The 13787-nt window shown below is 53.0% G+C and overlaps 1 protein-coding gene across 11 annotated transcripts in view; it reads right to left on the bottom strand.

The window, feature by feature from the left end:
* Window positions 1-1075: 1075 nt before the first annotated feature.
* PPIP5K1 (diphosphoinositol pentakisphosphate kinase 1) overlaps window positions 1076-13787 on the bottom strand; it is a 46856-nt gene continuing 34144 nt past the window's right edge. For 7 of the 11 annotated variants that reach the window (XM_068410962.1, XM_068410969.1, XM_068410966.1 and 4 more), the window contains 5 exons: window positions 13688-13750; window positions 11063-11242; window positions 4568-4705; window positions 4081-4194; window positions 1076-2848 (listed from right to left, as the gene is read on the bottom strand). In XM_068410962.1, coding sequence (XP_068267063.1) covers window positions 2169-2848; window positions 4081-4194; window positions 4568-4705; window positions 11063-11242; window positions 13688-13750 — 1175 coding nt within the window. In that variant the 3' untranslated portion in view covers window positions 1076-2168. The remainder of the gene's footprint in view (window positions 2849-4080; window positions 4195-4567; window positions 4706-11062; window positions 11243-13687; window positions 13751-13787) is intronic. The other 4 variants (XM_068410967.1, XM_068410971.1, XM_068410972.1 and 1 more) reach the window with 2 other exon arrangements.

The raw sequence follows: 13787 nt of genomic DNA, 5'->3' as shown, positions 1-13787 counted from the left end.
GTAGCAGGCTCCAGGCCCGGGAAGTGCCGAGCTCCCGGCTGTGTGGAGTGAGCACCCGGGAGCCAGGCCCTCAGCCACCAGACGCTGCTCCGTGCCCTGCTTGTGCCACTGCTGAAGGAGCCGTGCCCCATTCCGCAACGGCAGCTTGTGGCAGGCGAGGCCGGGTCCATCACGGCGACCACCCTGCCCAGGCCTGGGCTGGGGTCCCCGCTCCATGGGGCAGAGGCGGGCGCTGCCTCCCCCAGACAGAAACACGCAGAAGCCCTGCGGGGCCGAGACCCCGCCGCTGGGGCAGCCGTGCTGGCGTGGCAGGCACCATGCACGACTGATGCTGGGTGCAGGCAGGACGGCAGGATCGGGGGCACAGGCCCTGCGAGAGGGTGCGAGTGGGATCTAGCGCGGCTCTGCCTCCCACGCTCCCACAGGCAGCTCTCGGGGCAGGGGCACGCTGCAGGCACTGGCCTTGGCACGACAGGCACTGGCCGGGGTCTCTGTTCTTCCAGGCCTCAATGCCGGGTTGCCGGTGAAAGCTGGAGGGCTTTCTCACCCTGCCCCCAGACCCTGGCACACACCGCACGGGAGCAGGCTGGCACCGGCAGCTGGGGAAGAGGGGCCCAGGCTTCCTCCCAGCCCAGCTGCTCTCCAGGCAGCTCTACGACTGCTGCATTTCCAGGGCAAGTCACCACGGCCTTTCTTAAATACCCAGACGGGCAGCTGGGGGTTATCAGGCATGAGGAAGAGGACACAGTAGCCAGGACATACTTGGAAGTGGCAGGAAGGTGTGGATCAAGTGAAAGGAGCTGAACACGCTGCCCCAGCATCTTCGTTCTGCCGCAAACCGCCCTGGGACCCAGGAAGCCGGGACCTCTTCCCCAGTATAACCAGTTCTTCTATGGAGGAAAACAGAGGTGTCTGGCCTTCTTGAGCAAAGCCCCACGCCTGTGCTCTCACTTCAGTTGTGACTTCAGCCACAGTTTCCCTTCCCGGAGGGCGGCGAACGAGCAGGGCTCGCTGTCCCAGGCACACACACGCTGCCACAAAGTCAGCATCAGAGAGAAAGAGAGAGACAGAGAGGCCGGACCCACAGCATGGATTTACTGTGAACACACATCATCACAACACGGCGCAGAGATCTTTGGGCACAGCTTCACAAGAACACAGATCCTAGCTACAGACAAACACACAGACACGTCCATAAATACGGGAGGCGCCGGAGGCACAGCCCTGGCCTGCGCTCAGGACGGGGCAGGGACACCCGTGTCAGTCGTGCCCTCAGGCTTGTGCTCTCAAGTCATTTACATAAATATGTATTAAATACTTTCCATTTTATATATAATAAAAATTTCTCCTTATTGGTTTCTAATAATCCTGATTTGTTCAAATAGCAGTTTCTTTTCTTTCTGTCACCAAGACTTCAGAGCTGTACCCTGCCTGACCCTTGGGGACTAGAAAAAAAAAACCCGTGTGTGTCCTCCCTGCCCACCTCTCTCAGGCTGGACCCCCAGGCTCCTGCCTGCCCCAGCCCCGCAGGAAAACGTTCAAGTCCGCACCAAAGAGTAGTTTTTCTTGCAAGTGGCAGCCTTGAACCTGATCCTCTCATTACTCTCCTTCCCACACTCATTCAGAATGCTCTCTGCTTCCCCTAGTCTTCCTGCCATGGGCTCTCCAGACCTGTTTTTGGTGGTCAGTGCTGGGAATTGAGAGAGGAAGAAGGAAGGAACAAAGAGGAGGTTGGTGGTTGTGACGGAGCAGATTACTTTGGGCCCTGAATGCCTTTCTGAAGGCTATGGGCCAAAAAATTGCAAGGGAGCATCTGTCCCCTTTGGACTTACCACCCCAAAAGCCTTGGCTGTCCCAATCCTCTAACTCTGCTGTCCCAGCGAGCACACAGCCCTTGGGTCACCAATGCAGCCCCATGTCCCTGCTCCATGGAGGTGCCACGCCAGTACCAAGACTGCCTTTGTTGTTCCTTTAACAAGGCAGGTGGGGCACTGTCTCTTGCCGAATGGCAAAGAGCTGGCTTGTGGAGGAGCAGAGCAGGCTCTTCCACACCCCTGAGTCCTGTGGCCTTGGGACACGGCTCGTGCTGTGGACAGCCAGTTGCCTGAGGCGCTGTGCAGGAAGCTGGGCTGCCTCAAGGCTCGAATGGCCTGCAGCGTGCTGTCCAGCTAGTCCTGCTGATCCTCCCGACACAGCGGCTGCGGCTCCTCCACACATTTCTCAGGAGGTGGTGGCTGCACCTGGCACGGGTGACCTGATGGAGCACTGTGCCCCAGCAGCTCCTTGCCCATATGCTCTGGGTCCAACGCCTCTCCCAGCAGCTCCTCTTCACAGGGCACCAAGATCTCCTCGGACAGCCCTGACTGACCCAGGCCACTCATTGCCCCTGTATACCCCTCACCTGGATTCACTGTCTCCCCAGCCAGCCTTATATCAGACCCTGCACCACGCTGTGCGTTCCCTGTGTTACTTGGCTCTAACATTTCCCCATCTGATTCTTCTTCATCCAGCTCCACCACGCTCTTCTCCTCTGGGTTAGAGTCCGCCTCTGCCAGCTCCTTCTCGCACAGCTCCAGGACCCTGCCTGGCTCTGGGCCCTTATTCCAGGTCAGGGTCTCTGTGGCACTTGGCTCCGCCACCGACAACCCAGACATGCCCACCTCCACGCCAAGCCCTCTGCCTGGAGGCTGTCTCTCTCCTTGCTCAGGGCACTGGCTAGGCAGCTGCTCCTCACTTTTTGGAGGACTGATGGAAAGTTTCTCAGTGAAGCTGAAACGCGCACAGTTGTCCACAGAGGTTGGGGAGGATGGGCCTGCACTGGAGACAGTACTGGAGGGGCCACTGCTGTCTGCAAAGAGGAAGAAAAATCTTAAACATTTAGCTGATATTTCCCCAGCCCAATGCCAGGGCAGACCCAAGCTGTCACAGTCCCACCATTCTACAGCCAATGGGTGAGGGTTGTCCACATGCCATGCAACCTGGCAGGGGCTTGCAGTTGCTCCTAGGTGTGTTTCTGGGAGCTCAGTTGATGAAAACTCAAGCATAAATGCCACACTTACATCTCGTCACACAGTGCTACGCTGGCATACAGCCAAGAGGGGATTCTGCTGTCATTATAGAGCAAAACGTGAAATGTGATGTTGGGCTTTGAGCTGAAAAGCAGTTTCTTTCATTCCCTCTTTATTACGGAACACTCTCAGCTTCAACTTTGCTGCTCTTGGTCCCTGACACACGCAAACCCTGAATGCTGAGCTAGAGTCACCGCTGGAAGAAGAAACATTGCTTCTGCACTAATGCTTATTCGTGCCTTATATTGTACGATGAGCAAAACTAGAGAACAGATCTAGTTTACATCCCATCCCATAAAGGGGGTAAGATTAAACAACTGTTCTAAGGCAGATCAGTTCCCTGGCCTTGCTGCCTACACAAACACATGCTGCTCCTGGCACAGGAACGTACAGCCAGGAGAGGAGCAGGACCTTGACTTGTGTTATTAAGGCACGTGCTGTGCAGCTGTTGGCGAACCCTCTCCCCTTCGAGTGCCAGTCAGGTCTGCAAAGGGGACAAACTAACAGTCACCAGCTCTGCAGAGACTGTGACAAGTGAGGCCCAGGAGCTGCAGAAAAGCCTCTAAGTGAAGAACTAGACGATCAGCTGTCCTCTCTGGAGCTCTGGGTGAGGCATGTACGTGGCTCCTTAGGAAAGGAAGGCATTTCCACATGCCAGCACTGAGTTGTCATGTCATGGAGAATCACAAAACTTGAGATGAAAATGAAGTGCATTCAGGCCCTCCATGCCCTAGTGCACAGAGCAGAGGGTGTCTGGAGAGAGAGCATCCATCCAAGAGATGTCCCCATGATATACAAATACTAGAGAGTCCCTTTTTGCATCTTTCTTTGGAAGCTTTGTTGCAGGGCGTATGACTATTTTCCCTTTTACCTGCTTCCCATTTCTGTTTCTGTTCCTTCAAGGGCAGAGCATAGAAACTCTGAGCACCAATACTTGGCTTCCACCATTTGGCATCCTTACTTCCCTCCCTCACCACCACATTCACCCCAATCAAGAAGGGAGCACACTCACACCAAGGGGGCTTATCCGACCGCTGGCGCAATGGCAAAGAGGATGATGACAGGATTTGCTGGGACATAAAGGGGTCTCCTGGTATCTGGCTGCCAATCATTGAATCAAACAAAGCTTCAAGAAAAAAAAATACACACATCAGTAATATTGAGACAGACATAAAGGAACGGCTCACAGCCCAGCAGCCACGAGCAGGCACTCTGGGAAGAGCTCAAGAACAGTGCAAATTCAGAGCCACGCCTGTCCCTCAGCTCCTGGGAATCTGAGGCTAAGACTTCCCAAGCTGGAGTTTGCATCCACATCACCACACTATCACCCACAGACAGACCTGACCGATTACTTGTCTCTCAGGTGGCCTAGGATGGCTCTGAGCAGGATCCCATAGCTCACTAGAACACCCTGGAATGGGTTTCAGTGACTGACCAAACGCTCTCCTTGCCTCGACTCTGTTCTGGCTCACCCAGAGACAAGCCCACCTCACCAGTACCTGCGGTAGACTGGACATGGGATTCGCTGCAACTCCTGCACACAGCTGTCAGGAACTCGTTGACCTGTCGCAAAGAAAGGGAGTTGTGCAGGGTCTCCAGGGGATAAATGGTGGGAACCATGGAACAGCCTTCGAAACCTGGAAAGAAACCCAATCAAAAAATGAATAGAGCAAACAGCAACCTGAATCCATGCAGGACCGCTCGTGGCTGGAGGAGCTGGGCAGTCTGGGAGTCAAACAACAGGCACACTCAGGCCTACGGTCACCTCTTCTAGGCCAAGAAAATCACCACTAGGCAATCACATGCAATCACAGTCCTGAAAGCAAGCGTCCAGGCACACGCAGAAGGAGGGGGAAGAGGAGGGAACATGTCTAGCAGCAGCCACGTTTGCTGCAAAGCCTGTGACCCTTCTGCTGAAATACCTGGTGATGATGGAGAACTTGGCACAGCGCGCCACACCTTACAGAAGCTTAACAGAACTTGAGGGAAGTCAGCAGAGTCTCAGTGGAAGGACTCCCACCACCGGTGACAGCCCAGCCTGGGACAGAGTCTGCTGCAGACGCAGGGAGCAGCAGACCCGCCCTCTCCCACAGCAGACCCTCCGCCGTACGCCTGACACGCTGTTTCCCGAGGAAGGGCTGGGCAGCAGCTTGAATTATTTGTCCCCTTAACAAGACTCCACTGCCAGCAAACCCAGAATTAGTAGAAATACGTATCTCAACATTTAACAGACGCTTGCTCAGAGCTAAGCTGCATCACAACCATCCACAGTAAAGTCTTTGCTGCACAAGCCAGCGGAGTGTTACAGCAAAGCATCTTCCTCTTTGTCCAAGCTTCTTGGCAATGCTTTGGGGCACCAAGCCAATCTGAAACTGTCAGAGGAGCAAGGAAGAAACAAACGAGTCTCTGGGCATATGGGAATGAGTCCTCCTGCTCTGCATCTCTGGAGTTTAAAGGCCTCTAAACTTCTTAAGCTTAGGCTTCCCATTTTGTGACTCCCCAGCTCCCTCCGAGGCGCTCAAAAGGACCCTGGGAACGAACTGGGTTTGCTCCTGCAGAGAAGGAAAACTACTTTGAAATACAAAAAGTACAACAGCTCTTGATGCACTACTGCATCAGGACTGCTGCCCAGCACGCTGGCAGGCTAAAACCGATCCCTGCAGCTTGGCAGCACCTAAGGAGAAGACCTAGAGCATCTGGACTATCTGCTAAGTGTAGTCATTGTTCCAGTCACCTCCAGGACAGTCTCTGCTCCAACCTGCTCAGCTAACCCAGTTCTGCAAGAGGCAAGGAGCCTGAGCCAGCCGATGGTATTTAGAGTGAATCCCCGTGCAGTATGAGGAGGCTGCAGACCAGATCACCACCAGTTTGCAGTGCTGCAGAGACATTCACTGCTGTAACAGCTACTGGAGATAAAACCCTCCAGCCAGTCCAGAGAGGTGCCACAAGGGGCCTATAAACACCAATTCAAGACATGAAGGATACCAAATCTTTGGCTAGGATGAAGAAATGTAAGACACTGGCAGAATACCATACCCTTCCGTCCCTTGCTGATAAGTCCTTAGAGTGGAAATGCTGAATGAGGAGGAGTATCTGTTCGTTATTTTCTCACAGGCATTCTGGGAGACACAGCTAAAGGAAAAGGGTGAGGGCAAGACTTAACGAACAGCCACGTGGAGATGGTTGTGGGGCAGCGCAGTATGAGGCTAATGTCACTTCACAACAGAATCTGGTTTAAGAGGGCCCAAAGTTGGCTCAGCTATTGGGGTCTCCAAAGAAAAAAGGAAGAAGTTTGAATATAACATAGGGCAAAGCAACGTAGCTACACTGGAGGCACTGATGGGGATGTGAGCGCTTGGGCGCTCCTCTGATGATAAGAAGAAATGAAAGGTCCAGCGTTAAAGGAAACATGGAACACTGACAAGGCCACTGATGTGAAGTGACACACCTGTATCCCCAGAGAGCCACACACCTGCTCGTGCTGCTCTGCTCAGCACCGTGTCACTGAACCGGCCTCAAGCAAGGAGAGAAAAAGGCAAAAGTTCCCCCCTCAAGGTGAAGCACTCCTGTTTTCAGGGCATCCCTCTCATTTGTGTATGGCAGCCCACTTCCCCGCACACCTCCCTCGACCCGCTTCGCTGCCGTGGGGAGGCTGACGGCAGTTTGATGCCACCACAGAAGAGCCAAGGCAGGAGCTACCACCACAGACCGCGACCCTGGTGTGTGCCGCGGCGGCAGCCGCCGGCCCCGGGGAAAGGCTCTGACCACGCTGCACCACGGACGTGTGGCAAAGAACTGACCCCTCAGGGAAGGGGCAGCAAAAATAAAGCACGAGGGCAAACGAGGAGCCTTTCCAGCCTGGCAGTCACCCCGTGCTGACCGCCCGGCCACCCCTTGTCCTGGGGCCTGCAGGGCCTGCGAGGCCGACAATGGCACCAGAAATCAGGCAGAACCCCATTCCTTTTGTACCAAACTCAAACAGCAGCCCACAGAGGAACAAGTCTCATTTGTCATTTCATTCAGGTTTGACTACACCAGCTGCATTAGGGGTGCAGAGGGCAATGCGTGGCCTCCACAGCGAGGCCTGCCCTGCGGGGAGAGGCACGTGTCAGGGGTCTGCAGGCCAGAGTGGCTAAAATAAAACCCAAAGTCAACTGTAACCTTCTCCAGGCAAGGAGTACAGCATGGTTATGTCTCCAAAATTTTTGTTTAGTAAAATAGGAAGAAACCACCTGTTAAGAGTAAAGAAAACAAGATTTGGTTATGGGAAAAACCTTAGGACACACCAGGCAGAGGAGGCTGTCGAGAACGTGTTATTTTGGGCATCCAAGGGGACTGTGTGTGACGTCGGGGAGCAGCTATGGGGGAATCTCCTCTCTGAATCAGTAATGCAGCAGCATCCCCACACCGCAGCAGAGAGAACGGTGCTGCCTGGAGGGCTGTTCTGCAGGTGAGAGCACTGCAGGTACGATCCAGCTAGAGGATTACGAGTCCTGTTTTGACTCTCCCAAGTAGTCCAAATGGCATGTTCCTCATCTCTGGGGCCCCCAACGTAAGAAGGACATGGAGGGGGTTGGAGGGGGTCCAGAGGAGGCCACGAAGATGCTCAGAGGGCTGGAGCACCTCTCCTACGAAGACAGGCTGAGAGAGTTGGGGCTGTTCAGCCTGGAGAAGAGAAGGCTCCGGGGAGACCTTCTAGCACCTTCCAGTGCCTGAAGGGGCTACAGGAAAGCTGGAGAGGGGCTTTTGACAAGGGCATGGAGTGATAGGATGAGGGGGGATGGTTTTAAACTGAACGAGGGTAGATTAAGATGAGATATTAGGAAGAAATGCTCTCCTGTGAGGGTGGTGAGACCCTGGCCCAGGTTGCCCAGGGCAGCTGTGGCTGCCCCCTCCCTGGCAGTGTTCAAGGCCGGGTTGGATGGGGCTGGGAGCAACCTGGTCTGGTGGAAGGTGTCTCTGCCCGTAGCAGGGGGGTTGGAACTAGATGATCTTTAAGGTCCCTTCCAACCCAAACCATTCTATGATTTACTAAGATTGAGCTGAGGTCCCAAATACAGCAAGCTTCTCTACTAGCAGAGTGGACTCGTTAGAAGAGAGAATGTACTTGCTGCTGTAGCAGGCTGACAAGTAGAAAGCAGCTGAACTCCCATCAGCCAACAGACAAAGACAGAGGCCAAGGAAGTCTCGGTGAGAAGTCCTTCTGGTCCAAAGCAATCCTTTTTGTGTATTATGTTTTTGCCTGAGAGTTCTGAACATCACTACACACAATTTGATTAGCAGAAGCTGAGGAGTTACTACCCAGCTCTCCAGCTGTGAACTCTACATTGGAGTGGAGAGGGTGCTTGTTCCTTTCTAAGGAGATCCTGAAAGCAACAGGCAGACCAACGGCACCTGGCACATCCCCAAAACATCTGTAGGCCAAAGGTCTGTATGCCAGCTCTTCTGGAGTAAAGAAGCACTTGCCCAGTGTCAGCACAGATTCTGAAGGGCATGGGAGAAAGCACACTCAGCAAGTTCCTCTCCAACATGCATGGTCAGTCCAACCTTATTTCGTTGGGAGAACTCCAATATGCCACATGTATCTGCATGTGTTTATATATGCACACACAAGACATACATGAACTAGGATTTTTGCTAGCCAGCCTTTCTAAATTTAAGCCCGTACAGTCAGCCTAAAGGTCTATCCTAGATCAGCACCTCTGCCCATAGTGCCAGAAGAAGCTATGAGACTAGACAGCACGTAGTGTTTCTTCCTCCAAGCAGTCCCCCAAACCCCAGTGACCTGCAGCTCAGAAGTGCTCTGAACCTGATGTGCCTCTTCCATATTCTCCAGTCTCCCCTTGAACTCAGTGAAGCTTCTAACACGCCCACGTACCGTGGTGAGGACTTTCACTCTGCATGGAAAAAAATCACTCCCGTCTGAAGCTGCCTCTATTCACTCCACCAGAAACCTCCTGGCTCTGTCCTGGAGGAGACACGAACTGCAGATCCCACCACCCCTCTCCAGGCCACTCTGACCACTATCACAAACATCTTCCCCAGACTGCAAATTTCTACGTTTTCCACATTATCCCAAGTGGTGATGGTCAGCTCAGAGCCCACCAGTTTATGTATGAATGTGGGGCTGTTTCCCCTTGTCATTTAAAGTTATTTACACTGAACATCACCTGCTGTTCTACTGCCCACTCATCATCACAGGGGCCCTCTCTGTTTCTTCACAGCTGACCTTTGGCTTCAGCACCACTGTAATTCATTACCAACGTGAACTTCCTGCACACTCTTTTTCCCAGCTATGACCACACAGAGAAGCAGAGGTTCCCAGACAGATTGCTTCAGGGCTCCAGCATTGGTCTTTCCAACGATGGATGCCAACTGCATACTTTCAACTCCCTGATTCCATCTTTTAATTCATGTTTTCTTTATGTGGATAGAAGTACAGTTGAAAGCCAAGGAAGAGAGGAGAGGAACATGTCATTGTCACAAGGTGGGGAAGTTGGGCTCTCAGCTACAGAGACCAGAGAAACGTCTGTTCTGAGAAGAACCCCAGCAGGAATCCCAAACACGCTAATTAACTGGGGGCTTGATGACAGACTGAGAGAACAGCGAGACCGAACGCACTGATTGCAGCGGTCTGACTTCCACACGGGAAGGCTGCCACGCTGAGGAACGCAGCGCACACCTTTGGCTGCACTAGGGCAGGCTGCGCAGCCCAGCACCATGCTGCAACGGTTGGCGTGTTGCTGCCCAGAGCACTGAGTTAATTTCCTCTCCCTATGAGAGCTCATGGCTGAGATCCGCAGCAGGGGAAGCTCAGCTTTGGCTTTGGAGCAGTCTGCCTCCTTCCAGCATCTCTTCCCTTGAAGCAATTTTGCTTCTCTTTACTATTTGTTGCTAGGAGACCAAGGATTGTCCTAATTACATATGAAAAGTAACTGCCATCTCCAAATTCCCTACTTGACAGAAAGGGTCCTATCAAGAAAAAACAGACTGTAAGAAAAATTCTCTTTTCCAGGCTCTGAAAACGCTTGATCCTGTTCTTCACTACATGAAAAGCTATTACTGTCTCTGCCCCTTCCACCTATGGGTCTGAATGAAAAAGGAGGTCCATGCATCACACCACACAGCTCAGCAAGCCACATGCACCAAGCAGGTTTTATGGTGCAAGGTAAACATTAACAGCCAGCCCTACCTAGCTGCCCTTCGCAGAGAGGAATCTTTCTACTTGTCTCAGAAGCACTGAGACCTCGATGCATCGGACTGGCGTCTGTGCCAGAGGCTGACCAACACCAAACAGCAGCAAGCTTTGATTTATAACACCTGGATTCAATACAGAAATCGCCTACCTGCTCCCAGAGACGTGCCACACTGCAAAGGTCCTGATGGGCAGAACAGATGCCATGCAATGCAGCCACACAGCAGCTCAGTTTCTACCCTGTCTTAACCGGGTCTCTCTAGAGACAACACAACCCCACAAGCACTCACTTCCCCAAAATTTCCGCAGCAAGTTCACTCTCCCTGTGACCAGCTGCAGCATCTCCTTAATCTTCTTTCTTCCCATACTCTTACTATTCACTTTGGTTCCTCTGTTAATAACGGGACACCGCGCACCACCCCCCTGAGTCCTGCACAGGGGTATCATGTCAGCAGGGCATCACACCGGTAGGAGCTCAGCATCTCACCTGAAGGAAGCTTAAGGGCTTGCCCTGGCTAAAGGAAAGAGGCAACGAACAATTGCCAAAGATGGAAGGAGCACAGCTACAGCCACACGAAGAGCCCCGGCTCCCCGTGGGAAGGCTGCTGCCTAAGGCTCCAAAACTGCCGGGTGCAACAGCCCACACAGCCTGCTGCAGCAGCAGCCCAGAGATTTAAGGGATGCGGTGAGGGAAATGCTTTCCTTTTTAGAAGCAAAGCATACTTTGCATTCTCAAGCAGACAGTGGTCCCTGCTCAGCTACACGAGCGTGGGACCGAGGCAGCTGCAGCGTGCAGTACCGTAAAGACACTCCAAGTCATCCCGCCCCGAGATCAGCCAGCTCCTGAAGAGGCGCAGGTGGTAGGAGCACTGCTGGAGGTGGTGGGCTAGAGTGGCATCCAGGGAGACGTTCCGGCTCGTGGCATAGTCAGAGGAAAAACGGCGCAGCAACTGGGCAACGTGGTGGTGCTCAAGCACATCTGGAGGAAAGGGGGCCACAGAGTGAGAGGAGAGGGGCAGGTGCAGCGGGGACAGAGAAACTGCGGAGATGTGGGGAAGGAGCTGCCAGCACCACGGCCGCTGGGTGGGAAAGACCCACACCCCACACTGAAGCCCCAGCCCTCCTGCAGTGAGCAGGTCAGGGGCACCCTTAGCTCTACATCCCCCCAGCACACTGCAGAGGCCAGCCTCCCTGCCAGCCCAGCCTCTGCCAAATGCAGGGGCAGTCCCTGAGCAGCGAGGTTTCATCTCTGCAAGTGGAAGTCTGACAAGCGAATACCTTTTAGGCCACGTTCCAAGCCCAATCAGTTCAGGTTTGGCTAGATAAGAAGGTCAGGCCCACACTCGCCCTCCCCCAGCTGAGACTGGAAATCCAGGCTGTCTGCAGAGCGTTCGGGTCCCGCACCCAACCGCAGCCAGGCCCCTCAGCAGAAGGAAGAGAGCAAACGACCCGGCACCAAACGACCTGGAGGCTGTGAAAGCGACGCTGGGGGACAGCAGGGTTTGACTGAGAGCGTAGTGCTTAGAGTGTGCAAGAACAGAGCGGGCACAGAAGTGCTGACCTCCCCCCTCTAGACTCTCAGAACAGCCCTGTGCAATCTTCTGTAACATCCTTGCACGGCAGACAAGATACTAGCATGCAGGCATGTCTTCTCCTCCACGTATGCAGCCTCAGGACTCAGGTCATGCTCCCAAGAGTCACGAGACAAGAGCATAAGGCATCTGGCCTGACGCTGTGCTTGGCCACTGCTCTGGTTCACCCATCCCATTTCACCACAGAGAGGCAGCTCTTCTGAAACCACATCCAGATGCAGAGCTGTGAATAGCTTTTCCATCCTCAGGTGAGAGGTTCATGTGGCTAAACATCCTTCCTGCTAAAAGCAGTGCCAAGCCTAGACCAAATATGCCTAACTTCAAGCTCACACCTGCTGGACCTCTGTCTTTGCAATTATTGTATTTGGGGCGGGGCAGTTGCTTTACAGTGTGGCTTAGGAAAGACTGGTACTTGGTAAGATAGAACGACACGTCCTGCTGACATACACCACGTGAGCTCAGATGGTATCCAGACATACAAACAAATCGAGCAGTTGGCCACTCTGGGAAAAGCAAAACCAAGCAAACACAGAAAATAGGTTCACTTCAGATATCTGAAACAATAAAGCCACATTTAGCTGCCCCTTCTCCTTTCATCTTTCCCAAAACTTTGGTCTTCATAACAGTCTTCTGAACTTCTTTCATCTTCCAGATCATGCAGAGCAGAATTTCTTCATATTTACTAAGCCACAAGATTGCAGAAGCAGCCTTGATCACATAAGACAGAAATGCTTAGCCTGGTGTCTTTCAGTGATCTGCTTTGGTTCTAACTTGTCTCAACAGCAGGAGCCATGAGGTAGGAGTGGGGCTGTGAAACAAACCTTTTCAAAAGTTTCTGTGCAAGAACTGGATAAGAAACGCTAGTTTGAGGCACCTGCTACCACAGAGCTAATGGTCTTTAACCTCAAAAGACCCCCAGTTCAGGTGTCAGGTTAGTAGCAATACGAAGCACAGACAGCGAGTCAACAGAAGCGCTGTCAGATGTCTTTCTTTATCAAGCCTATTCATAGCTACCAGCACGGCAGGAGCGATGCAGGTTACATCACCCTGGGTGGCATGGTGCCTCAGGAGGGCGGCAGGCCCAAGGCAGCGTTGTCCACCAACAGCAGATGAGTGGAAGTTCTGGAGAGACACCATTCCCAGGACAACATCTGCAGGACAGGTGAGCCTACCCCCACCAACACCACCATGCTTGGAGTAACCAAGGGACCACCCTAACAGACAAGTTTGCAAATAGGAAGCCATGAGGCTACCAGCACTCCTAAGATGACTCTGCTGAGGAACATCATGCACAGAGGGAATGCTGTTAGCACCTCCTTCTCTCCCACCGAAGACTGTGCTCTTCCAGGTGACACATGGGTAGCCTCAGGCTATCCTTGTTTTGGTCCTGCAAATCTGCATGGCAGAAACTGAGGACCTAAGCTGCTGATGCTCTTATAGAACACGGAGTGGATATCCCCCATCCCCAAAATCCAATGGTATTCTCCCCCCGGCCCCCACCCCCTGAAAAGGGAGCGTGAAAGAAGGCCTTAATGTTAGCAGTGGAATTAAAGGCTGCTTTAGGAGTCCATTCACAGAGCCCCTGCTCTTGCTTTTTCACCTGGGACACAGATGCCTTGGGGGACAGCAGAGGAACCACTGAGCAGGAACAGGATGAATGAACAAGTTAGTCACAACGAAACAATGGGGGAAGGTGAAGCATGTTTGGACACCAGATACACAGACACAGAAGAACCACAAGAAGGCTGAGAAGAGAATATGTGCAGAGAGAACTGAATGTGAGCACGGGGTTAGAAGTGTGAGGGAACGTCAAATCAAGGAAGCAAACGTACCATTAGTTGGATGCTTTGCAAACGACACAGAAAATCGTTTTACGGCTGGCATAGACAAGAGCTCTGAGGAAATAAAAACAGATCATCTCAGTTAACAGCC

This window comes from Nyctibius grandis, chromosome 11, assembly GCF_013368605.1.
Source record: "Nyctibius grandis isolate bNycGra1 chromosome 11, bNycGra1.pri, whole genome shotgun sequence".
Classification (NCBI taxonomy): Eukaryota; Metazoa; Chordata; class Aves; order Nyctibiiformes; family Nyctibiidae; genus Nyctibius; species Nyctibius grandis.
Note: the sequence above shows the minus strand (reverse complement) of the source record. Positions and strands in the feature narration are given on the sequence as shown.